At 41.4% G+C, this 27389-nt stretch overlaps 1 protein-coding gene across 1 annotated transcript; it reads left to right on the plus strand.

Moving 5' to 3' along the window:
- Positions 1–890: 890 nt before the first annotated feature.
- On the plus strand, positions 891–27389 carry TNFSF11 (TNF superfamily member 11). The gene is made up of 5 exons (XM_061457327.1): positions 891–1344; positions 9223–9390; positions 16673–16718; positions 16801–16899; positions 25062–27389. Exons 1-5 carry the CDS (start codon positions 1123–1125, stop codon positions 25481–25483), a joined length of 957 nt encoding a protein of 318 aa, XP_061313311.1. The 5' UTR covers positions 891–1122; the 3' UTR covers positions 25484–27389.

The following is a 27389-nucleotide window of genomic DNA, read 5'->3' on the forward strand; positions in this document are numbered from 1 at the left end:
GATTTAAGAGAAAGTTTTCTGCAAAGTGGGCTAGTCAGGCACACAAAATGGATCTTCCAAGGAGATAGTCACATCTCCAAAAGTGTAGATAAACTGATGAGCGAAAGTCCAGAGGGAGGGAACACTTCCTGGAGGCAGGAAAGATGCTAAATAAACTAAATGAGCAAGTATATGAAGGAGGTGCCTACAAACCATAGTAGGGTTTTACGAAGAAGAGGTTTCAGTACAGAATGCAAGCTGAGATGTGCAGGAAGGTATTCCTGAGTGTTTGGAAACGGCTCTGTAGCGGAGCAGCTGTGTGAGGGCAGATGCGGAAGTTTCAATCTGGTCACTGTGACAGCCGGGAGTCTGCACAACTTTCTGACATTTCCTCACCCCAGGCTCTGAACTGCATTGCCTGTTTCGGGCAGTTCAAGTCAACACCGTTTGTGCTCATTTTAGTCTGGCCTGAGTGAAGAGTGAGTTAAATCATGGAGGGGTTGACAGTCCTCTGAGGAAACCACCAAAGGGGCGAGGGGGTGACCGAGAGGATCCACCCAGCGTGCCGCTGCTTTCAGGGATCTGGGGAAAAGGACCCTCCAGACGTAACCCCACGCTCGAAGCTGCCTTGGCTGCCACGGGAGGCCCGGGTGGGTTGCACACCTGTGCGGGAACCAGGTGACGAGGGGCCGAGGGGCCCGAGCAGGGCAGCAGCCGGTCGAGGCGGGGCAGCTGTACTTCGCCATCTCACGGTAGACGGGAGGTGAAGAGTTTCGCTCCGCGAGGGGGAGCAGCGCCGACCGCGATCGCCGGGCGACCTGCGGGACGGTGGAGGCCGGGGCCCCGGGTGCAGGGGCGGGCCCGACCAGACCCGATCAGATCAGACCCGACCCGACCCGACCCTCCCGCCGCGGGCCGGTCTCTGCCTGGGGAGGGGAGGGCAGGCGAGGAAGGGCGGTGGTGATGTGTGGCGGCGGGGAGGGCAGGCAGAGGCACGCCGCGCGGGGCTGATTGGCTGCCCAGTTTATAAAAGGTGCCCGGCAGGGACGGCGGGGTGGTTTGCCGAGGTCGGGGAGCTCCGTCGAGACGCTGGCCGCCTGTGGAGCCGACCGAGCGGAGCGGTGCGGAGCTGCCCGTGGCGCGATGCGGCGCGCCAGCCGAGACTATACCAAGTACTTGCGCGGCTCCGAGGAGCTGGGCAGCGGCGCTGCACACGAGTGCGCCCCGCCGCCGCCGCCAGCGCCGCTGCCGCCGGCACACCCGCACCCGCCGCCCGCCTCCCGCTCCCTCCTCGCCGCCCTCGTCCTCCTGGGGCTGGGGCAGGTGGTCTGCAGCGTCGCCCTCTTCCTCTACTTCCGAGCGCAGGTAAGCGGCGCCTCTGCTGGCGGCGGGGTGAGGGTCGGAGGGTCGGCTTCACACCTTAGAGAACGGGGAAGGTCCTCGCGTTGATGGAACTGAGGCACTTAGTACAAAAGAAAGTCAGATAGCACCTTTAAATGGCTAGAAAGTTGGCCCAGCTTTGGGAGGAGATCGGGCTGGAGGGCTCCCAGTACCCAGCCCACCATGTGCTCTTATCCCCTGGTCACTGGAACTACTCAGCTTGCGTTCATTCTAGGTAGTGCTCCTGCCTGGGGGTGTGCATTGGTGTACTGGGTCTATTGGCGGAGTCGGTCACTAGGAGTCACAAACTTGGGAAGCAGCTTCATGCTCTTGCACGGCTGTGTTTTTTAATGATCAACTTTCAATCATTTACCTGACAGGGGATTGACATGGCTGAGGTCTTTGACTGCCGTAGGTGTTTCACCATTGGGAAAATGCCTTTAAGGAAAGAAAAGCCACCACACAACATTACTTGAAATTGTTTGTCCTTCAGACTGTGCAGGGGCACAGTGGAGCAGGGTCCCTGTGTGAGCGGGCATTGGCTGGGGGCTCATTCCTGAGGGAGAGCTGCCCCCTTGCCAGGCCCCAGGCTTGCCAAGGGATGCTTCAGAAGAGGCAGCCGTGCCTGTGGAAAGGAGCGCAGAGGCATCTCTGTGGGGGTAGATGAGGTGACGAGTGGTTAGGCTTTCGAAGAGAAGAGGAGCCTGCTTCTTGGAAATGGCTCGGCTGGCTGGCTGGATTCACTCACTGCTGCATCTCCTATCCCACATGGCTGAGCCCTCTCAGAGGAAGTGGGGGGCTGCTGACTGGCTTGCTTCTCAGGGTTAGTTGTTAGCTTTCTGCTCGGCTTTTTCGTTGCGTGCTAAGTATGTCTGTTAAGACAGGTCTCACTGCCTTCATGGAAATGGTACTTCTGCTGTGTGTACTTTTCATTTGAAGTCAGTGAGGAGTGGAAACCTATTTCTTTCGGTTTACTTTCTAGGTAGATGCACTTGATCTTGATGTACCAGACTGGATTTCTTAACAAAATACACTCTGAAAACAGACTATACCTGCACAAAAGTATACCCACTTAAAACAGATGAATGACTATCAATATACAGTAACGCTGCAGATTGTTTGTTATGTAGACCAATTCGTATTTTCTTACCAACAATGTCTTTGTGTTTGCCATTTTTAGAAAAATAAAATGGAACAGCAATACAGTGCTTAGTTAATTGTATCCTGTATGCTTCAGAAAAGTGACATTTAATTTCTGGGACTCATTGTAAAGTAGCTTAAAGCTACTTGTTTGCTTGACAGTGAAGTAAATTAATGCCTGCTTCAGCTTGTGGCAGAGAAATGTTTTTTGCTTCAGGTCTGCATGAACTTGAAGACATCTTTGTCAAAATATAGCTCATGGAAATGCACAGCTATACATTAATTAGTGGGTTAGAGAGCCATTGCAATCAAAACAATGAATCAAAGTATACTTTTTGAAAACCCTATTTTTCCATCCTCTTTACCTTTCTCTTCCCTTTTTAAGGACTCTTTCTGATAGGTTCGTGTCAGTGTTTCACACATGCCTAACATAAGCTAAAAAAGCTTTCTTACCATCATACATATTCTTCTTCTGCTTCCTTGATTTAAAAAATTACATAGCCTTGATGTAATTCTGCATTTGGCAGCTTAATACTCTTGCAAGTTTCTTGTTCATGTAGATTTGGAGTAATGCTGTTGGATGGAGTCCTTTGTAAACTTGAGCTTTCAAAAATCAAAAAGAGATGATGTAGCTAGATGTAGACTTGCCTGAAGTCATTGCCTGGAAAATTTCTAATATAGAAAATATCTTCTTTGCCATCCCTGAAAAATATAACAATAAATATACTTTTGAAGTAAGGACATAATTCACAATAAAAACATATGGTAATCTGTATTTATTCACCAATATCTTATTGTGAAATAAGATGGAAAAATACAGTAGGTCCTGCAGAAATTAGATCTTATTCAACTGTCTTGAAGATTGTTTTATTTATATGGGACATGATCCAACCTTTTGGAAAGATTGCTGTCAGATTTAGTTATGTTAAGCTATCTCAATTTGTACTTTTCAGTACAAATTTCAGGTACTTAAATTTGTCCTTTAATAACAGAATTTAGTATTGTGATGTATTTTGTTCAAATAATGTGAAGTCAGTAGTAGAAGCTGTGCATCAGAAGATTTCAATTGCTTGGCTGGTGAATTAACCAAATGTGTATTAGCAAGATTTGACTATATAGGCTAATATTAAGAAATTATACATTTTATAAGCTCTTTAAACTAAGAGGCTAAGTAAACTCTGACTCACTTTTACCATACACATTTTATGTGTATTTGCATAAAATCGTTTGAGCTGGATCATGACACAATATGAGCTGAGACAATGGTTGAGGCTTTGGTTTTTCCTTAGTTCTGTTTATTTTGTGGCTTGAGCATTTGAAATTTCACAAGACACGTAACTAAGACTGACACTAGATTTTCACGGGTAAACACATGTTTGTGGCCAAGAAATAATGCAGTGCAATGCAGATGAGACAATGAGCTGGTATTAACTAAAAAAGAAAGAAAAAAGCTAAGAACTGGATTTTACCAATATTCTCATAATAGTGTGCTGAAATGTAAAAACATTAAAATGCTCTCTCTAGCTTTTCTTTTTGGACCATCTTGTGCAGTGTACTGAATCCAGGAAATTGAACAATTCCAAAATGTAACGGTCTTAAGTGTTTATTTTGCTTGTACTTCATGAGGAATATTTGCTCATGACCAGTGAAAATGCCATGAAAATTTAGATAGATGGTCGCAGTAGCTGGAGATCATTATGTAACAGAGGCTCATGCACAGCATAAGGTGAGAGAGCAAAGTATTTTGTTTAACTGTCAATGGTAAATGCTAAAGCATAGTCTCCAGAAGCTTTGCTTTTAAACTTTTCCTTCTGGCCCATTTCTTTAATGTACTTAGATTATAAAGGAGTGGGAATTTGATTGAACACGGACTGAACTGGATGGCAGTGGTACAAGCTGCAAGTGCTCAAATCCAAATGGGGGGGGCTGTATCTCTAACTCCCATAACAAATCTTAAATATTCTGCCATACTGAAGAAGTCACACTTGGATAGGTGGGGACATGAAAGTCAGATTTTTATTGTCTTTTCATGCATCTGTGGAACTCTGACTTTCATTAGAGCTTGTTTTTAAACAACCACCTTTAAGACTCCATCTGAAGTTTTGTGAGCATTGTAGAGCACTGTCTAGCAGAAAACTGCTTGCTGGGGACCAGTAGCACTTTTGAAGGACTCCTTGGTGGTTAAGAAGGATTATGGAGTGCAAAGTTATATTTGATAACATGGAAATTGGTTTCAATTGGAAAATAAGTGGAAGTCTAAAAGTTAAACATTTATTTTAAAGAGTAAGTACAGAATGTGATACTGTAACACTGCGTAACTGCGGTAACCTTTAGGTAAAGGTGGCTGGAATGTATTGTGGCTTTTAAAACCAAACTGAATCTTTTTAACATTGGAAGGCAGGTTCCTCTGTAAATTCATTTTGTCTCACCCACAATGCTGGAGTTCATTGGCTGTTCATGGCTGGCTGAGTTAGGTAAAAAGAGTCCAGAGATGCAGTGAGAGTGATGAGAGATACTGAATATCAAGGGGCACAGAAAGATTTGATCTGATTCCAAGGTGAGACACAACGGGTGCATGCACAGTAGTAACATAGGAAAAATAAGCTAGGCAGTCCTCTCTTTAAATAGGTTAGTTCCTCTAGGGTATTTTGTTTACTTAATGCATTAGAAAGCTTTCTTCAGTACTTTTGATTGCATTTTGATGTTTCTTCAGGTATTAAATCTTTAGGACTTCCTGCTGAAGGTGTGCCTTGCAAGGTAGCAAGCTGCTGCTCGTAGACCATTCTGGTATTTCATGTGGCTCTTTGGGAGTTCTTCTCAAAACATGCCTTTGAAATTTTTTTTCTGTGCCTTACTTCTTGCCCACACTTTTGGTCTCTGTGTTTGGTGGTGTCTGTTTGCAGCCATGGCAGTTCAGTGCATGTTCTTTGTAAAGATAAAAGATGCAGGATTTCTGAGAATCCCTTTTCAGACAAGTGAGCTAATTTCCATGGTTAAATGTGGTGAAGAGCAGGTATTCTCTGAAAATGGTAAGAGCAATCTGGTAGGTTAGCTAGTCCGAAGATCAGAGCTTCACCTTATCAAACACTGGATCTCTAGAGACTTGCAGTTTGTCATGGCGGGCTGCACAGCTTCAAGTTGCTGAAGCTATCTATCAGTTACAGTGTTTCCATGAAGCCTTCAGTCTTTTAACTGTAGGTGCAGAGATGCTAGTGTTCTGTCTTCAGCAGATAAGAGTAAGTGCTTCTGCACAGTCTGCTGTTACTGTTCTGGCACAATGTTGTATGACACATTTGACCGATTGCTGACGGGTGATAGCTGTAAGTGTATGCTATACATGATTTGTTATGCTGGGTACTCAGGCCTTTACAAATTTCATGATCTTTGTATTGTAAAACCTACTTTTCTGGGATCTACTTCTCTGGGATTATAGTCTCTCTCTCGTAGAATTACTGATAAAAAATTAGTTTCTACTGGCAGTTATTTGCTGTGGTCTGTTGTCTCTAACAATATCACCAACATAAGAGGCTACATCTGAAATAATGGATCTTGAGTTCCTCAGGATAAGAGGAATACCAACAAACTAGAGAGAGCACAGCAGAAGACGGTGATACATAGGGCCCGTAGTGTATTGCAAATGGAGAACTGGATTTTTTGAACCTAACAAAGAACAGACTAAGGTCAGGGAAGCTAATCACTGGTTTTGGCTACCTGAGGATGAAGCCAGGCTCTTCAGAAGAGTGCTGCAAACCTGAGAGGCACAATCATAAATTGCAGTAAGGAGAACTCTTGCTGGATATCAAACCCAGTGTTTTTACACTGTAGAAGTGGTTAAATTGTAGGGCAGTTTGCAAAGAGGTTGAAAGTCTCCATCAATTAAGATTTCACAAAGCTTGTCTAGATGAGGACTTGACCAACATGATCTAAGTAACAAGTTGGCCCTGCTTCAGGCATGGGGCTGGACTAGAGACCTCCAGAGATACCTTCTGACCCAGGGCATTCTACATTAACTGCCTTTTAGCAGCTGTTGGTAAACATTTTGTGCTTCATTTTTTTCTTTCATTTTACAGTAATTTTAAATTCTGGGTGCTAGTGGAACATAGTGAGTGAGATGCTTTTAGGGTGCAGTCTTACAGTTGTTAAAGTTAGTGCTGTCATCTTGCTCATTCATTCATTCATTCATTCATTCATTCATTCATTCATTCATTCATTCATTCCTATGCTTGTTCCTGTACTGGCTGTGATGCTTCTCTTATACCTGCAGTTGTTTTCATGGTATAAAACTGTCAGGAAATTAGATCAGCAAAAATTTCTCCCAGATTATTTATTTAGAAGGGAAGATTGAGAATCAGGCATGAAGTTTTGTGGTGAAGAAGGTGAAAGCACAGAGGTGCTGATTTAGGTAATTTTAAACAGGTAATGGGGCTGTATTGCACTAGCTGACTTCAGAAATCATTAGTGTAGTTTTTAGTATTTAATTCACAGAGCTGTATTAGCTATATACAGATTTCCTTTTGTATTCAGCTGTGTCATCCCAGAATGCCTCTGAGCCATTCTGTAACTCATCTCAACTCATCCACTCAAAGCTGTGAGATCTTCAGGTGAACCATTTCTGACCCATTTCATTCCAAATCTGCAAATTAACTGAGACAGCTAAATCAGGTCATGGAGGCTGGCGTTGATCTGAATGAATTAGGCAAACGCTTCTCATCTGGAGAGTTCAGAAGGATGGTGATGGAGGAGGCAGCATTTGGTGTTGCCATCTGTGCAATAAATGTTTCTCTGCAGCGTGTGCAGGTTGGATGGTTGCCTGGCTGTTGTAGGTTTAAATTTGCCTCTGTAATCCCAACCTTATGCTTTCAAGTTCAGTTCTTTTTTGGGTTAGGGAGTTGAATTGGTGTTCATATGAACAAATGATGTAACATGTTTGATTCGCTCTGGCTCTTCTATATTCTGCAGAACTTCCTTTTGATGTTCTGTTTTGTACAGTGCTGTGTTAAAGGAAACTGGACACTGGAGAGGCACTATCCATAATGTCTTGGCATTCCTTCATTGGGATTATAAATAATGTATTACATTTTGTAATTCAGATAAAATTGTTCGTTCCACCTTATGCAGAAAGATAGAAGTAAATGCTCTTGATTAGACCAGCTGATAGAGAATTCAGACAAGGTTTTGAGTGCACAAGCCCTTCTCCAATCCTGAAGTAAAAGTGGAATAAATACAAGTTGAGAACAATTGCTGAGAGTCTTAGGCCATCTCTGAAAGGCAGTGGTTAATTTTGAGTGTGGGACGAGAGAGTGAAATGGTTTGAACGATATTTATGCAATTAAACTCTGCCAAAGCACAATCCTAATCTTTGGAATACCCTTCCAGTTTATCAAACTGATAGAGTTCAGGAGTATTCTAGACTTACAGTTTAAAAGTATACTTGATTCAATTGCAAAGACTGATAGCTAAAAATATCTCACAGATATTCTATATTTACCAGTCTTTGTCCCACGAAACAGGTGTTTTGTGGTACAGCTTTACCATCTTTCAGTCTTTCTGAATTTGTGCTGTCTTATTTGGTGACTGTTTCACACAGCAATCTCTCTTGCCCACTGGCATGGTTTAACCCCAGCCAGCAAGTAAGCACTTCTCAGCTGCTTGCTCACTAAGCACCACCTCCCAGTGGGACAGGGGAGAGAATTGGAAGAGTAAAAGTGAGAAAAATTGTGGGTTGAGACAAAGACAGTTTAACAGGTAAAGCAGAAGTCATGCACACAAGCAAAGCAAAACAAGGAAGTCATTCACCACTTCCCATGGTGAGGCAGGTGTTCAGCCATCCCCAGGAAAGCAGGGCTCCCTCATGCATAGCAGTTACTTGGGAAGACAAACACCATCACTCTTGACATCCCTACTTTCCTTCTTCCCCCAGCTTTACATGCTGAGTGTGGTGCCATATGGTATGTGATATCCCTCTGGTCAGCTGGGGTCCATTGTCCTGGCTGTGTCCTCTCCAACTCCTTGTGCACCCCCAGCCAAGTCGCTAGTGAAATGTTGTGAGGAGCAGAAAAGGCTTTGGCTCTGTGTAAGCACTGCTCAGCAATAACAAAAACACCCCTGTGTTATCAACACTGTTTTCAGCACATATCCAAAATGCAGCCCCATACCAGCTACTGTGAGGAAAATTAACTCTACAGCAGCCAAAACCAGCACGCCCACAAAATAGTTTCAGTGATAACTGACTTCCATTCTTCTGTTTCTCCTCTTGAAGATGATGTGCTAGATGTTGTACGTACTTTCCCCAAGTTGGTCTACTTGGCATTTGTGTGTCATCTTGCAAACTACAGTTTTGACAGATAGGATGGTTGTGCATGTTGCCTGCTAAAATGTGATATGGCCCTGAGTGGCTGAAAAATGGAATTCCGGCTTATTGATTTTACTGTAAGGCTGGGATTTATCTTTGACTTTTGAAAGGCACATATCTAGTAGTCTAAGGTAACGAACTAGGCAGCTCCAGAAGATAATTCATTCTTCTATCTCACATGCTTTTTGGATGAAATGAACCTTCATGTGGGGAACTTTTTCTCTCTTCAGTGTTCACAATGAAAATTTAGATAATAAACTTAAATAGGTTTCAAACTTTTAGATAGTTGAAAGTTCTCCCTGACTTAAATGCCCTTGATGTCTCTTGGACAGACACTTAAAACTGTGGTTGTACTTATATTTTTGTTTCAGATGGACCCTACTAGAATTTCCAAAGAACACGCACACTGTGTTAGAACACTTTTTGGTCATCTAGAAAATACAGATTTGCATGATACATCCTTTGAAAATCAAGAAGCAAAGTTAATACCAGAATCATGTAGAAGCATGGAACAAGCTCTCCAAAGAGTTGTGCAGAAGGTAAGTGGCAGACAGACTGTGTGTTCCTTTATTTCCTGCTCTTGCTGAACTTAAAACAGTTTTTCCAGCAACTCTATTTGGAGGTAAATTCTGTAAAGCATTTTCTGGTATTTGAATTATACTTGAAGCCACATGCAAGATTTTGCCTTTTTTTTTTCTTTTTTGTTTGGTTTTGTTGGGTTGTTTGTTTACTTGTTTGTTTTTTGTTTTAAGAAAGGAGGACTTGGAAGCTGCGCTGAGAAAACTGTGGTTGCAGTTAGTTGATTGGCCATTCTGACATTCGAATGAGCCTAAATGGTAGTCATTTATCCTAATATTTCTATGTATTTGTCAATACTTTACATGTTCATAAAAAAGGGCAGCTCCACACTTTTTTTAAAGCTGTCTTCCTGACCGTTTCTGACAAGATTCTCCCAAGTCAAGATCATTGACAAGCAAAATATTGCCTGAAAAACAGAGGATGTAACATTTGCTGTCATTTTCTCTTGTTACTTTTTCTGCAGCTCAAAATGAGTATCTCCTTTTTCTTTTTTTTTTCTCAGTTTGCCAGTTCTCTGTTCTGTGCAGGTCATTCCGACGCTGGCAGAAGAGCTACTTTGCAAAGAACAGTAACTGGGCTGTCTTTGCCCAGCAGTTGAAAATAACAGCTTGTTCCCAAACAAATAACAAAAGCAGACAGCTAAAGAAGTCACACATAATGATGAAGCCTTCCTAGGCAAGCTGTATGTATGTCACAATCGACTCTTACTGCAGTTGTTGCCTTTGATCTCTTTGCATGTTCCTAATAGGGTTTGGTGCTAATTATGGGCTATTTAGCAGCTAAATGTCTGCTATGGTATTTTGTCTTCCTGGCTTACCAGGCCCATTACAACTTCTTCACATCTGCATTCAGTGACACATCTGCATACAACTGTCAGATTTTTGTAGAGGATGATAGAATCATAGAATCAACCTAAGATCTTGAAATCCAACCATTAGCGCAAGACTGTCAAGTCCACCACTGACCCATGTCACTAAGGGCCTCATCTACATGGCTTTTTAACACTTCCAGGGATGGTGACTCCACCACTTCCCTTGGCAGCCTATTCCAATGCCTTATCACCCTCTCAGTGAAGAAATTTTTCCTAATACCCAATCTAAACCTCCCCTGGACCAACTTGAGGCCATTACCTTGAGCTGAACTCACAGCACTTTGCAGAGTGAATTGTACACGAGTTAATTATATAGTACTTCAATTGTGTTAATGCAGTGTTTGCTTTTACCAGATTACCTGGGGTGACAAACTTTTTGTGAATAAAAAGAAACCTAGGAGTCTATGTCTTATCCCTTTTGCTAGCCACCCCCTTTAAAAACTTAAGGGTGGGGATGGGGGGGGGAAGGGTTAACTCTGTAGGATTAGTTCTTTCCCCCAGCATTTTATGGAGACTCTCACAGTATACCTAATTCTGCTCTTCATGCTGTTTGCTCTTGAGGCTCCCATGATAGAGTAAGGAGCTCGTTACAGTGAGTAGATGGGAAGCCCTGTATTCTGACTGTTTGTTGCTGGTTACTCAACAAAAGCATTTGCTTTAGCTGAGGCTGCATATCCTGCCGTTCTGGATGGAGGTTAAATGCTGCAGTGTCCGTGGCCAAGATAAGTAGTGAGTAGGGATAACTTTTTGGCTGATGACCATTATTTTGAGAACAATAAAATTTCCCTTGCCAAAGTAATCAGACTCCAAATTTCCTTTGAATGCAGTAGAATGTATTAAGCAGTTGCATCAGTGTTCTGGGTGCTTTGTCATCAGATATTGATGACACAGAAGAAAATTAAGATAGGAAGATGCTTGCCTGGGCTACATTTGCATCTTTTTGGTACATAAAGGAACTGAAAGAAACAGTGTGAAAGCAAAATGCAAAGCTCTACTTTATAACGTTCTGTTAGCTCTCCTACAATGAAGGGCAGAGAAGCAGCCAAATCTTCCAGTTGCGGTAGTCCTTTATGTGTGGGAATGTGGCTAATGTGACTTGAAAGAGGTTCCCTATCTTCTGTGCTTTCTTCACATTCCTGAAGGCAAATCTAACCTGGGTGTGTTTTAAGAACCAGTATACTTATTTGAATTGGCAGCTTGTGAAGTGACTGAAATAGAACATTTGATGTGTTACGTTTTGTGATTTTTCAGTATTTTGTCTTTTGCAATTCAGGCTGTTCAGGAAATGAAAACAGACAACTTGCTTTTGCTCAGGTTTATGGTCTGGTTACAGCTTTAAGCTTACTACAGTGGTTCTCATCTCTTTTCTTTCCACACCTGTAGACCTAGTGCTTAAATCTAAAGCAGGGATTGTTGTTGAAAATGAAAGTGCTCTTATGAAAACCAGTGTAGTATGGCTGCAAGGCCCTGTCTAGAAATGTTTGTCTCATGAAAAATAATAAAGATTTTTTTCTTTCAGTAAACATCTAATGGTGAACTCCTTAACATATTCCAGGATAAAAATATTGCTTACGGAGCAGCTGACTCAGTAGAAAGCACATTTTCAATATTGCATATAAACTTTTAAACAGACGAATAATAAACTGCCCTAGTCTGTCTGTTTGCTTAATTTGTTTTGCATGTAACCCTAAAAACCTTTTAGCAGTCCAGATGCACTAACCACAGTTCTTACAAAGCCTGTTATGAGCCTGAATTAGAAAGGACTACAAACATATCTTGGGTCAATTCATAAGTAACTTTCCTTGGCAGTGCTCCCAGCTTCTAGCAGCTTGGGGAGTTCAAGCGTAAATTAGTCTCCCACATAGCAGCAGACTACTTTGCTAGACCTCCAGGGCAGCACTTCTAAAGAGATCTATATATTTAGCAGACGTTTAAAGTGCTTGTAGTTATGGACAAAGTCAGTTTCATGTGTGATTGCTCTAAGTTGTTAAAATTTCACAGTTTCCATCCTACAACCTTACATGCCTTTTTTTTTTTTTCATTTTTTCTCAGCAGGAAATAGACTACGCATTTGAATAGAGGTTGTAGTGCTGATCTCTAAACTATCTTCTCATGAATACTGGTTCATGTCCTTTCTATTTCACTTCCTTCCTGATTAGCATTCTTCATATTGCTGAATTTCTGGCAAGTTAATCAGATACTTCTCCCTGGTATTAGCTCAACTTAAAGCAGTCAGGTAGTAGAAGAAAGAATTGCATGAAGGAGCTTTGAGATCGCAGCTGAAGTAGGACATGAATTTCCAGAGGGGTTCTCTTCTGATTGGTCTCAAAAGGCTACTGTAGCCGCTCAAAGTAGATACTGAGATATTGTAAAAGCAAAAGAGAGGAAAAAACATTCACAAATGTCACGTTCAAATGTAGCCTTGTCTCTGCATCTTCCACATTGGACATAACTTAAAGAGCAAGAGATGTTTTTGGTTTGAAGATGCTGTGAGATGCTAAGGGTTAAAACCCGCACCCCATTGTGGATGAAGAAACAGCAGTTCCCAACGTTCCAGGCACTTAATGTATGATTCTAGTTTTTAAAATGTGAAAGTTTTGCAGCTTCCCAATGGCTTCTTAAAATTTTTGATTGAAGGATTTTCATTTCTGTGACTGGCTGCTTGTCTGGTGTTTAAACAGTGACTGTATGAAGGAGGTTGGAATGTGGGAAGCAGCCCAGCAGAGTTGACTTGGTGGACAGTAAGTAAGTGACGCAAAGGTGTGCAAGTGCAGCTTATCATAAGACTAACAAAGTGGTGTGATTTTTTTTTTTGTGTACAGTTTGCTAAAAATAACTCAACAGCTTCATAGCAAATATGCTTCTGTGGGTGGCAGTCTTAAGAGAAGTCACTGGCTGTTTTGTCAGCAGTTCTCATTCCATTATAGCAGTGTCTTAATGACAGGTTCTATTGAGCTGTTTCTGCTTTCTTAATGGTAGTGTGCATTGTGATTAAGTGTTCTTCAGGGTCAAAATCAAGTACATGCTGAAATGCTTTTCTAAGGTAGGTTGTATGTAAGCTATTTGGAACTGTAGGACCATTAAATAAAATATCAAGAGAAGTGCTGAACTACTGACTCCTCAGGAGGAAACCCGCAGCTCCATTTCTGTTATCTAGGGAATAGTTCATGTATTTCATCTTCCTTCTGGAAGCCTGGGCAACAGAACAGAAATGAATATGAAAATTCTGCGGGGCTGGTGAGAATAAAGTAAAGAACTTCACAATAGTACAGTGTTTGGAGAACTGATGGAGGATTTCTGTTTTCTGGTCACAGGCTGGCCGCTTCTAATCCAATGGCAAGCATACACAAGAGTCTATGAACATAAGCCAGCCTCCAGCTCTTCTCAACGTGTTAGTGTTGGGTTTATGCTTATAATCTGTCTTTTGTTGTAATGATGCTTCTTGCATTCCTAATTGCACAGTAGCATAACTACTACAGGAGAGTGTTCCTGGCAGAGGGAAATGCTCTCAGGGGATGGGAAAGTAGGCTCAAGACCATCAGGACAAAGGAGAGTTGTGGACTCAAATTTTTCCTGGTAGCTGTTCTGCTTACCAATGATGTTGCAGATGAACAACACCACCAGCAGTGAGAAAAAAAGCAGCTCAGGCTGCATTTCATGAGGACCACAGCCTTTCCATGTGAAAGATAAGCTGAGTCACACTGCTAGATCTCAGGTGAGGTACAAAGCTGCTTAAGCTAAAGCATCTTTGGAAATGTGCAGAAGCAGAACTCTATACTCCTAATAAAAATGTAGTGTCCTGGGTTCAGCAGTAGCAGTCATTTTTCTCCTTCTTGGTAGCTGGTGCAGTGCAGTGTTTTGACTTTCGGCCTGGGAACAGAACTGATAGCGATGTTTTGGTTTGGCCAAGGACTTTGTGAGCCTCATGCTCTGCCAGGGAGGAGGGGAAGCCGGGAGGAAGCAGAGACAGGACACCTGACCCAAACTGACCAAAGAGGTATTCCATACCACAGCACGTCATGCCCAGGATGTAACTGGGAGTGAGCCAGAAGGGCTGGGAGACTGCAGGGTTGGAGGAGGTATCGGTCGGTGCTTGGTCAGGCTGAGGGGGGCAAGTTATTGGTCGGCTGGTGCTGAGGTGTTGTACTCTCTTCCCTTGTTATTTCCTTTATCATTACTATCATTGGTGGTAGCAGTAGTGATCTGTGTTATACCTTAGTTACTAAACTGTTCTTATCTCAACCCGTGGGAGTTGCATTCTTTTCGATTCTCCTCTCCGTCCCTCCGGGAGTAGGAGGAGGGAAAGAAGGGGGGGGGAGTGAGTGAACGAGTTACCTGACTGGGTTTAAACCACGACATGTAGGTTAGGAGGAAGACAGTCATTGGCCAGTTCAGGAACTTCAAGGGCTGTGCAGTTACCAACCAGGAGATTTTTTTTTTTTTTTAGTACCAGTTTAGGTAGAAGAGATTAAAATGTACATAGCTCTTTTTGCATCTGCCCAGTAGGCTCTCCAGGCAAGGACATTATCACATCCCCCAGAAGTAAAGGATACAAAAGCAGACTCCACATCTTGAGATGTTTCCATTAAGTGAGAAAACAAAGGAGTCTTCCCTTTCTAGGGAAGGGATTGGGAATAGGCGTGGTGCAGTAATCTCTGAGAGTGTGGTTCATCTCCCCATCTCTTTTACTTTTTCCTATTCTTGTCAAAGGCTTTTGCCACTTTTTGCAGTACGTACATTTGCAATTTTTTGTCGTCTTCCTACATCTGATGAAGTGAAAGAGCTCTAGTGTGGCTAGAGGCTGATGCTGGTATGCAGCTCCGAGAACTGAGCTTCATTTTCATCCTCCTAGAACTGACATTGCAGTAGGAAGATCAGAGAGGGAAAGTGAATGTAAATGGGGTAGGTGGATGTGAGTTTTGCTTCTTTTGAAGTTGAGTTTCTTCTGCTTTTCTTCTCATCTCTACAGCAGAAAGCGTATTAATGATTCTTATCTATAAAATCAGCCCTCTCTGCTGAAATATTATGCTTTGATAGTCATAGTACAACTTCCATACTGCTGTGGCTTTTCATTTTGGTTTAACATTTAAACACCTACTGAAAGGGGAAAGTGAGAGTAATAAATGCACCGGTGAAGGCATTACAGGTTTCACTGTGGCTGCAAAATTACATAAAAGCAAGACTTTAGGTGTTTTCAGAGCAGGATTTCAAACTCTAAAACACAGCAGTGTTTGAGAGCGCAGTGGAACATTGCTGATCTGTCCAAATCTGAGGCATATTGCATACATATGGTATTGAATCAGACAAACAGCAATACGTTTGACATAAAGACAAAAACAAAGGACCATTTTTAGGTTTCAATAATATGATTTGCTATCTTCAGCAAAATGTTTCCTTTTACCGAACATCTTCTTGATGGCTCCATGGTATGAGGTATTCTGCATAGTAAGTATAATATTAGCACTGTTATTTAGAAAACAGAGATGAAGAGAATCATGAAGAAACAGGACAACTGAGGATTGAACTTAATATTACCAAGATTCAGTCTGTGCTTGTAACAACAGCATGCTTAGATTTTTGGGAAGTGCTGTTTGTTTTCTCAAGAGGAAACAGTTTTGGATTACTAAAAGCAAGGCTTTTTGTGGTGCCTGTTGTCTGTTACTTGTGCTGTTCTTGGTTTTGGGTAGCATGGGTTTCATTCATATTAAAACTCATCTGCAGTTTTGAAAAATGTACTCTGGCACCCTGTCTCTTTGTCCCATTAACAGATACAGACGATGCTTAATCCTTTGGTTCCTGCATACCTTTTTAGAAGTGCCATGACTATAAAGCCTTGTAGTCTTTGAACCATCCTTGCTAGTGGTCAAGTGTGAGGGTTGGAGGTTTTCATTTATCTCATCACAAATAAAATTCAGAGCTTAGCTTTCCGTAGTTGTGTGATTACACACCAGTCCCTATGCAGAAATGCCTCTTTCATGACATTTTTGATCCCAAGCATTTAAGTCAGTTCGTAAAGTCCGTTGTTTTATGTGTTGCATTCTTACCAGTCAGAGAAGTATCCTAAGTGCAATAAGTAAGAAAGGTTGTCAATGTCCTGTCAGTACTACTTCAATAAATACTGCAGTGATTATACACACCATCATTCCTATCCAGCTTTATCAGAAGTATGGAACAGAACAAGTAATTTGATTGTGGCAGCTAATCCGTGTGCTTATATTATACATCATGTAAAGATGAGAATGTGTATCCCTGGCATCTGAATACTGTTAGTAGAACATGCACAGAGAGTGTTGCAGTTGTGCAAGCTATCTGCAATATGCAGTATTACAAAACCAAGACAGTATCAAAGCTATGGTTCTTTCTCATTTTAGGAAGTCCTGCGTGTCAGGGGAAGAGCACCACTAAGACCAGAGAAAGGTATGTGCTGGTTTATGAATAAGAAATATTTTACTTCTACTTAACTTGTCTTTCTGAAGTAATGAAATTCTTTTATCTCTAGCTGCAATGGAGGCATTAGGAATGGATCTGTACAAGAGAAACAAACCTGAGAAGCAGCCATTTGCCCATCTCATTATTGATGATAAGAATATTCCCTCTGGTGAGTTCAGTTTTAAGTGAATATGCTTCAATGCTACCATATGCTTTAATGAAAAGCATGAATATGCTTTAAGTGAATATGCTTCCAATGCTACCATAAATGTATTGAACAGTGAAGTAATATGAAAACAATTCAGCAATACCTGCAACAAACTGGAATTTCACAAATTATTTTTGATAATGAGAATAAATTGATGTGCTAGACTTTTGGAGGTAGCAGGGGTAATGCTAACAGTAGGATAGCTCCCATTTGCCTTGGGTCTCTTGTATCAGTCTCTTGTGTGCTGAATGGCCTCTATTTCAAATGACCAGTTTTCATGATCAAGCTCTGAGGGCTTGGCCTGCCTCTTTGTGCTGTCTTCAGGTGAGGAATAAAAGTATGCACTGAATATTTTTCTCTGATATTTCTTATTTTCTTTGGTTAGTAGGGACCATCTGGAGTTCTTCACTCACACTGGACATCAGCTATAGGTATATATACACATGTATGTATGCATACATACACAGCACAAAGATCGGCCAGAATCCAGGTCTTGCAGCTTGGAAGGTGTTTCCCTTCCATTGAGTCCAAGATTTTTTTGGTCCTGTTGTCAGATAAAGAAACTTGTTGCCTTCTGTTGTGAAATTCCAGAATGTCTTATGTCCACCTATTCAGTCCTTCATAGCAACCCTCCTTTTGTGTGCTGAAGTGTAATCAGGTCTGTACTGAGTGATGCAACATTCGTCTTTAGGGTAGACCTGGAGGTTCAGAATCTTGTCTGAATGTACAACACATAGGCATGTCAGCTGCCTGTCACTGGAAAAACTTGCCATAAGGGAAGCACATCTCTTATTTTGAGGTGTTAAAAAGCCTAGAACTGCAGTCCCAATGTCATTATAGTAACTTGCCTGCAAGTTCCCTGCCCTCTGTGGGTACATTGGACTCACAGCATATGGCTGAATTTACAGCAAGTGTTAATGGCATATTGAAAAGGTTTGTTATATTCCATTCATTGTCACAGGGCTGCTATAGACTTTTTCCCATAAAGACTCCAAGGGCCTTCCTGATGTTCAGACATGCCAAAGCTTCACAAGGGTCTGTCTGCATCTGCCTAGTCTAGTAGCAAGAAGATCAAAGGTCCTAACCTTGTACTCTGAGCAACAGGGTTTCTTGTCAGTGTGTGGACTTGGATGCAGTATGTTTCTGAGCTATTGAGTAGGTGGAAATATGTTCCTGTGGCTTTTATCTGCCCCTATAGTAAGAGAATGGCATTCTTTTATCTTGCCAGAGCTTGTATTCTCTACCCATAGGTATCTTTGGATGGCTTTGGGAATATTTTTGCTAGTACAATATGAGGGAATGGGACATGAGTTTGCCTTAGAACACTCTCCAGAGGAAAAGATTCAATCCTACAATTTTAAGATATTTTAGTACAGTTTCCTCTTTTGCCCTGGGGCACTGTCAGTAGAGATTTTTCTCTCTGTATCTCAACACAACAGTCATCACTGGTGTGGTAGAAGTAAGCCAGGATATTTTTCTGAAGCTATCAGACAGAGGGCCTCAAGATATGAGGGGACATTGATCACCACTGTCTTCCTCTGAAGCTGTGTACATTCTGCAGAACTCCTTGCTAATTAAGCTCTGTGCTTTGCTTTTCTGTTTTATGTAACCAAAGTGAAGGGGAATGCTGTGTTGAGGCTTGAAATCTGAGATTTCAGCAGTGTGCACAGTAATACCTTGCTCTTGCGCTATTTAAAGACAAACCACTTCTTCACAGTTTCTTGCCTATAGGGGTAGGATTCTTTCTCTCTTTGAGTGTATTGCAATTGCCAAGATTGACAGGTTTATAAGCAGAGAGCTTGAGCAGCTTGTAAGATGGCAGTCACAACTTCTACAAGCTTTCTTATCAGCCCAAATGCTTGCTGACCAGCTTCTGTTTCGGTCAGATTTTGGTTTTTGGCATAAGTCAATAGTAGAAGATGCAGTATCAGTGAACTTATCTTAGCATTTTTGTCTTTGGAAGGATTCAATTAATTTGCTAATCATAGAGACAGATCACTTACATTTACAGATGTGGACTGTATCAGTGTCACACTTCATGAAATTCCTGTGGGGAATTTATTTGCTGTCTACCTGGATGTTGCTGTAAATTGTATTTTTATCAGGGATAGCAGCTGATAATTTTTACTGTTGTGCATCATTGCATTAACCTTCAAGGAAGTGATGTAGCACATCTGAGGGTAATCACAAGAGAGACATTGCTTTTTCTTTCTTCATTTACTGTTTTTTGATAGCACAGAAATACAGTGCCTATGACAACAAGGTGCTTTGTTTCTCCTTGGAGCAGTTCAGCTCCTTACCAATGTGATGAGTTGGACATACTTCCCATTGATCTGGCACATAATGGCTTCTGCCTCTTTTGGAAGAGCCCAGGATGTTACATGAGCACATCTTCTGCGGTCCTTGTGGGCATTGCAGCAGTGAGGGGCTGGATTCTTATGGATAGCTGGGCCCCTGAACCTACTGGTCATGAGACACATTAGTGTCATGCTCACTAGTATGAGGCACTACCCACTTGGGTGTGTGGCATAGGGGATAATGACAGGCATAAAGGATGAAGAATTTGCCTGAGGGTCACTGGGATTTTTTCTCTTTCATCCTGTTTCCTCTGACTGTACTTTGTGTTCTTCCCCTGATTCCTAAACCTACATGTCTGAAATCTTTCTAAAATATTTTAGGCCATCCATGAGTCTGGAAAGATCTGTTCTTAGTATTTTAAGGTTCTTTACTAAGCAATGTAAGGACAAAAAAAGTAATCAGTCTTTATCACTGTCAAACAGGTTTTTATTTTAAGACTTTGCCACTGAATGCCCTTCTTGAGAGGGCACTGAGCAGTGTCTGTGAGAGAACATGTTCCTTTTACCTGGTTCACAATATCATCAAGCCCCAAATAGACTATTGCAGCTGGGGGGGGGAGGGGGGGGTGGGGGGGTGGGTGCAAGAGAGGGGGAAAATAACCCTTCCCAGATCTTGATGTCCCCACCCATCATTTGGATGCAGAAGCCATAGTGGTTTGGCTCGCTTTGTGTATTTTTTTGGTTTGCTGTCTTAGGTTAAAGCTGTATGCTTGCTGGTTGGATTTTACCAGAGCTCACTATAAATGATACCTAGGTTTTAAATGAAAACGGTGAATTTTGGTTTATAAATTGATTACAGAAATTAGTCACAGTTTAAAGGAGAAAATCACAAACAGAAGTAAATGTTAAATATATCTTTGGGATGTGAATTGATACCTTTAGATGTCTAAAGAAACACTGTAGTATTCTGAGCTATTTACACCTTCAGGTTCAGCTTAACTGCCCTTTGCCTCCAAAGCAGTTTTTCAGAGCAAATAGTGCTTTGGTCCTTCCCTCAGGTTTTATTTATACCTGAAAGCTGCTGGGATGTACAGGGCTACTTTCTCCTCTGTTTCCCTACTATAATTTTCCTTCTTACTAATGAATTTTATAGATGCTCATTTGTATTACTCTTAGTTCATGCTCACAAACATACAAGACATCGTTTTGATTTGTCTTCAGTTACCAGAAAGCCTGTGTATTATCTCATCTTTTTTATAATGCTTTTTACCATACTTGGAAGGTTATTTTACTCATTATCTGCCTGACCTCTTCCTTCTCTGTTAATGTGACTTACCTTATGCTTTTTTTTTCATGGCTCCGTAGTAAATTTTATCACAGAAGATACTGTACTGCAGCATTTCTGACTGTCCCATGGCTTGGATTGTGTTTCAGAGTTTCTGATACATGGACAACTGACTTGGCACTTGTATGCTCTGCTTTTCTCCTCTGCCTGTGTTCTGGGGTACTAATTGTTTTGGTGCCTCTAAATTTAGGTGTATTAACCACCAGAACTGTTGAGAGCCTGCTCGCTCCTTCCATTGAAAGTTGCATGGCATAACTCCCACCAGTACATCTTTGTGCTGTGCTACTGGCTGTGGCATGCCTCTTCTGAAGCTGTGAATTGTGGCAAAATGCCCATCTGCCTCAGTTAATACAAACATAGCACTGTAATTTATGTTGGGACTTCCAGAAGTTACCTAGGCTGAAACCAAATAGGGTCAGAACAGTCAGCATCACATTCCATCATCTCTTGGCCTGTCCCTAGCACCTAACCATGGCTGAATGATGCATATTCCCCTTAACACCAAAGAAATGTGAACAAACTTCCCCCAGAGTCCCTCTCAGAATCTCAATTACAAGTGACTGTGTTACCTATTTTCTCTTTTCCCCCTTCTTCAACAGAAAATTGTGCATTCCCACTAAGGATTTCTTCAAAATTGCTACTTGATTAATACTGGCAACTTAAAAGTTTAAATAAAATCTGCCTAGCAGCTACTAGGTGTGCTACCAGTCAGTCATAACATACCAGTATTCCTTTCTGTTCCATCGTATATATATACATCCCTGTCCCATTTCTCTGATGTGCCCTTCATCTGATCCAGGTAGTGGTTTCTTGCCTGTCCTCCTCACCTTGAAGGTAGCACAACCTCCCTGGGGCAGTATTTCTGGCAGACTTAACACTGCACAAGAAGTTCTGTAAGTTCCTCAGGTGTTCCCAGTGCTTCAGAGGTGTACTCTTGCAGCCCTAGCTCAGCATCTCTTGCAAGTGAATAATTCTGGGCTAAGAGTTTTAAGTTCTTAGTGTCACTTCCAATTAATTGATGGTTTTCAGAGGCTTTTTTGAGGCACTGCATGGAAGAAGGCTTGTATTATTTCTACCTGGCTGCACTGGAGCCATGGGAGAGTAACTATTTATCATTTGCTTTTGACAGCTTGTGCTTTGCTCAAGTCTTTGTGTAAGAATGCCAGCAGCTTTTTGTTCTGGACTATTGAAGTATTCCTCTCACATGCAAAACTTGCTTCCCCTTGGTGGTGAGGGAGGACTCATAGCTCTGAAATTCTCCTGTCTCTAATTCCCCTCACTTATTTCTGCACAGATAAATCCAAGAGGCATCTTTTTAACTAATCAAACATATCTGGGGCATTTCCCCAGCATGCTTGTGAGCACTTGTGGTTCTGGAGTATGCCTTGATACATACCTGAAGGAGAGAGCACTGCTCCCTGACATGTGCCATGGAAGGTTTGGAAGGAATAGATAATTTTGGTTTAATATTGTGAGAATACAGTATTGAATATTCCAAACAAGCTTTTAGAGGCACTGAGAGTCAAAGGTGCAAGGTCCTCCTGTGCCTGTGTGTACACATTTTTGTGGGAAGGAGCAAATGGAGTTAGTCTTCTGTACTGAAAATTGCTATTTTATAGGAGGACAAGTTCGCCAACTCTCATCTGTTGTGTTACACCCAGTGTGTTACACCAAATAAATAGTAGTGTCAGTGCCTTGTGCGTACCAGGAAGGGTTAGGGCCTGCTTGGCTTTCTCATGACGGTGGTGTTTCCTCTGTATGAGCTTGCCCTTGGGCCTTGCCTGGATCTTCTTATCCCACTGTTGCTTATTCTCCTGGGGAGGTGGAAGGGACTGTGGAATTTGTGCTGTAGGGCATGCTCCTCAACAGAAAACATTGTGATGAACTTCTGCATAATGCATGTGCTGTACTAGTAATGGTATCTGGGCCGGTGTTGCAGGCTATTGCATAACTCTGTGCCACCAAAACCAATCTGAAGTGTCAAATGTGACCATGTTTGGGAGGAAGACTCATGCTCTCTTCCAGTACCTATCTAACTTGCTGCCAGACAGTTTTTTAGCACAGCCTCAATAGTAGAATCATAGAAAAGTTAGGGTTGGAAAGGACCTTAAGATCATCTAGTTCCAACCCCCCTGCTGTGGGTAGGGACACCTCACACTAAACCATATCACCCAAGGCTTTGTCCAACCTGGCCTTGAACACTGCCAGGGATGAAGCATTCACAGCTTCCCTGGACAACCCATTCCAGTGCCTCACCACCCTTACAGTAAAGAACGTCCTCCTTATATCCAATCTAAACTTTCCCTGTTTAAGTTTGAACCCATTACCCCTTGCCCTCCTACTACATGATGAGTCCCTCTCCATTACCCCCTCATCCCCTGATCATCCTTGTGGCCCTCCTCTGGACTTGTTCCAGCAGTCCCATATCCTTTTTATGTTGAGGACACCAGAACTGCACAGGATCTCTTTGAAATGACATCTGAGATTTGACCAGCTTCAAATCTCCAAGTGATGATACAAATGTGACTATTTGATGACAGTATCCAGGAAGTGCCTTTTAGGCCAGAGTTGTGGTGGACATTTGTACCTGTATGTGTGAAGTTAGCTTTCAGATACAGTGATAAGCTTCCAAACTAATCAAAACATCTCCTGTCTCTCAGCTCCTTTTTGTTGTCTTCACAAAGCATTCAATCAACAGATAAGGAACAGCTTCCTGTTTACCAGGCCACCGTCATGCAGGCAGAGCTAAAAAGGCTTAAGTGTACCTGTGTCCTGGTTTAAGCCCAGACGGCAACCCAGAACCACACAGCTGCTTGCTCACTCCCCCCCCTTTCCTCTCCTGCTCCCGGAGTGATGGGGAGGAGCATCGAAATAATGTAACTCCCACAGGTTGAGATAAGAACAGTCCAGTAACTAAGGTATAACACAAATCACTGCTGCTACCACCAATAATAATAATAAGGGAAATAACAAGGGAAGAGAATACAACAGCTCACCACCCGCCAATCGATACCTAGCCTGACCTGAGCAGTGATCTAACCCTTCCAGGTAACTGCCCCCAGTTTATATACTGAGCATGACGTGCTGTGGTATGGAATACCTCTTTGGCTAGTTTGGGTCAGGTGTCCTGTCTTTGCTTCCTCACGGCTTCCTCTCCTCCCTGGCAGAGCATGAGACTGAGAAAGGCCTTGGTCAGAGTAAACATTACTGAGCAACAACTAAAAACATCGGTGTTATCAGCGCTGTTCCCAGGCTGAAAGTCAAAAACACAGCACTGCACCAGCTACTAAGGAGGAAAATGGCTGCTACTGCTGAACCCAGGACAACTTGTTAGAAAGAATTCAATAATGCTTGTTTGAGTATATTAATTCTATTAATCTGCCTTTTTTGGTAGTTGGATTTGGTGACACTTGCGCATGTATTTTGATTCCCGCATGCATGATGCTCTATGGTGAGACAAAGAACATCATCATTTTCTTTCCTAATCTGTGGATCTTCAGTTTAAATCAACTGGAACCTGACTGTTCCCTTCCAAGCCTGGAACATCAGCTCACTGTTTGTAGTTTGAAAATTAAGATACTTCAGAACAAATAAAAATAAGAAAAGGAAAAAAAGTGCAATGCATCCAGAGGCTCATGTGTCTTCCTAAAGCTTTTTTTCGAAGACCTTCTACTACATGTTAGGCAAAGAATCTGAGTTTACCTCCCAAATAGCTGTAATTGACCAACTACTACTGTATTTGTACAATTATCAAAGAATTAAGATTATGCTAATTGTGGAGCCTTTTTCTGATACATGCAAGCACTAAGTTAAGTCTAAATACTGGCTTTGCATAAAAAGGTTTGTTATGTAATAAATTGTTGAAGTATTATCTGAAGTCTAGGTAGCTTATTGTGTAGTACTAAAAATGCACAATTGCACTGTTTTCTTTCCCCATTGTTTTTGGTGTTCTCAAATGAAATTACGTTTACCTTTGTGCCACTACAGTCACAAGAACATAGCGTATAGGAAGGTTTCATAAGTTTATGAAAGTAATTATCAGTTCAACATGGTTTCAGATTTTCTTTAGTTACTCCTTGCAAACACTTACAGGTTAAAGACTAATAATAAGATTTGCTGTTTTATCATGAGTAATTTTTCAGATTCCTCTCAAGTATTTGTTACTTGAATTAAAGTTTTAGGTGGAATGCAGTTTCTATACAGAGCTTGTTGCATGATTGCTTAGCATCATCGGACTATTGGCCAAACAAGTGCTTTGTATGATGGTCCAGCAATCGTTCTGGTGGGAGGACAGACAGTTATAAACGACAAACCAAATATGGCAGTACATGATGAAAAAATGAAATTAATGAATTATTATAATTGTCTAATATTAACTTTAGCCTATGTAACTGTAGTTGCTATTGATTCTAGAACCCCAGAGGTTGCTTTCTGAAATATTGGGGTTTGTTAAATAACTTCTTTTTTTCTCCCCTCTTTAGGAACTCGCAAAGTGAACCTCACGTCCTGGCATCATGACAAAGGCCAGGCAAACTTATCAAATATGACATTCAAAGATGGAAAGCTGACTGTAAATCAAGATGGCTTTTACTACCTTTATGCCAACATTTGTTTTAGACATCATGAAACTTCAGGAAACCTGACTAAAAGAGGGCTCCAGCTGATGGTATATATGACGAAGACAAACCTTAAAATAAGGCGCTCTGATGTTTTGATGAAGGGAGGAAGCACCAAATACTGGTCAGGGAATTCAGAATTTCATTTTTATTCTGTAAATATAGGAGGGTTTTTTAAATTAAAATCTGGTGAAATGATAAGTATCCAGGTATCGAATCCATTGCTACTGGATTCATCACAAGAAGCAACTTATTTTGGGGCATTTAAAGTTAGGGATTTAGACTAAATCTTTTCTCAGTGTGCTGAAAATTGAGTTTTCGGTCGTCCAGAAACAACCTGAAGACAGAACTGAAAATCTTTTGCAACCCAGTTCCATCTCTATAAGCCATATCTATCTAAAGACATGTTTTGCCCTATGCTGACTCCACCAGGAGTCCCACAAATGCATAGAAGGACAAAATCACATAATTCTCCTGATTCGCTCTTACAGCCATTTTACTTCATATGTCTCCACTGGCTTCAGTAGAGTCATTATGACTTTTGCATTTGTGTAGTTGAAATCAGAGCAATTGTTATTGAACTTCTGCTTCCAAGTTCTGCCCTAACTCTTTAACCTGTGCTACTCTTATTCATTTTGGCACAAACGCAGGAGAGGACAGAACTTGGCTCCCAACTTGCCTTGTGGTTGAGCATTCTGACCCTGGAATGGCAAAGATTATGAAAGTGTGACTAATCCCATTGCATTTGATGTGGCTTTTCACATGCTTAGTTAAGCCTGTTCTTTGCTGGATTAGGGTTGGAGGGCTCAGGCTGTGGCAGAAATGAGTTGCAGAACACCTAAACAGTTCAGCCTAAGTCTTTACCTGATTAAAAGGTTAATTACAGGTCATTTTTATTATTGATGCACAGTTAATTGCAAATATAGATTGCCAAAATACAGTGTGCCTTTAAAGTATTACATTGTGCCAGAATCTGCAAAGACATTTTTTTAAACGAAAAGTATGTATTTTTATATTCTGTAATATCTAAAGTTATATTTCAGGTGTAATGTTTTGTATAAAAAAAAATTGTAAATTATATTGTCCTATAGTATTTGATACAAAATATTTAAAATCTCTTGCTGTTTGTATATTTAATGTTTTAAACTGTTTTTAATGTACAGACATGTTAAACTGGTGCACTTTTTAATCCCAATGGGAAAAATTGCAGCTAAAAGAGGTTGTTTGCAATTAGCAAATGTAATATATACCTTTGTTCTTTTTAACTTAATAGATTTCTGTTAAACTTGTCAGTATTACTGGGAGGGGGAGAATCACACCAATGTCATGAATAATTACACCAAAATGCTGGTCACTGGGCACCTTTCAAACCTGCAGGGTAATTGACATAACAAAGCTGGCATTGCCTACAAAAAATAAGAAATTAATACATATTAAGCCACATAAATGCATTAGGGGTATTTATAGTTACTGAACAGGCATATTTTCCTACAAGAAAATTTGCAAGTTGTAAATTCTGCAGTTGAGTAATGACATTTTTAGCTTATTTTGAACCTTATGTCATTGCTTTGCCTGTCCTTGTCTCCCCTTCTAGCTTTTAAAACTCTGCACGCCTTTGCCAGGTTTGGCAGGTGAACAGCGGTGTGAAGAGGTGTTCTTACAGGTTTTATGAGAACAGACAGCTGAGAACAACTCGGCCGTTACACAGTATTTGTCAGTGGCTGGCCACTGTTCATATTAGCCAACAAATTAATAGAGGGAGACTCCTAGCTAGCTGCAATATGTGGTGTCGCTTGCGTAGTTGCTTGGCCAAAAGAGGTAGGTGGATGGAATCTGAGGGTGGGTGTGGGGGACACAGCAGAGAGCTGCAAATACTACAGGTGATGTTTAGAACACATCTGGGTAGGGATCATTAACTTAATGGGAAAGGAATGGGTGAGGTTTTTAGGAGCATTTGTGTGCTCTAAGAATGATGTGAGGATAACATGCTCTTTAATGTGGTAGAAATCAGAGAAGGCAAAAGACACAAATCTGTGGGAATTGAGGCTTCATACAAATCCTCAGGCTTTTGTTTATTTTGTTGCTGTAAGGAACTGAGTTGAATTCAAGCAATTATTTTATACTGTATAATAAACATTTCTGTTTAATATTAATGTTTTCTTACAAAATATATTTCTAAGAAAAAAAAACCAA

Source organism: Pezoporus flaviventris, unplaced genomic scaffold (assembly GCF_033815535.1).
Source record: "Pezoporus flaviventris isolate CSIRO_AGI_PZ_B2104156 unplaced genomic scaffold, CSIRO_AGI_Pfla_v1 ptg000025l, whole genome shotgun sequence".
Lineage (NCBI taxonomy): Eukaryota > Metazoa > Chordata > Aves > Psittaciformes > Psittacidae > Pezoporus > Pezoporus flaviventris.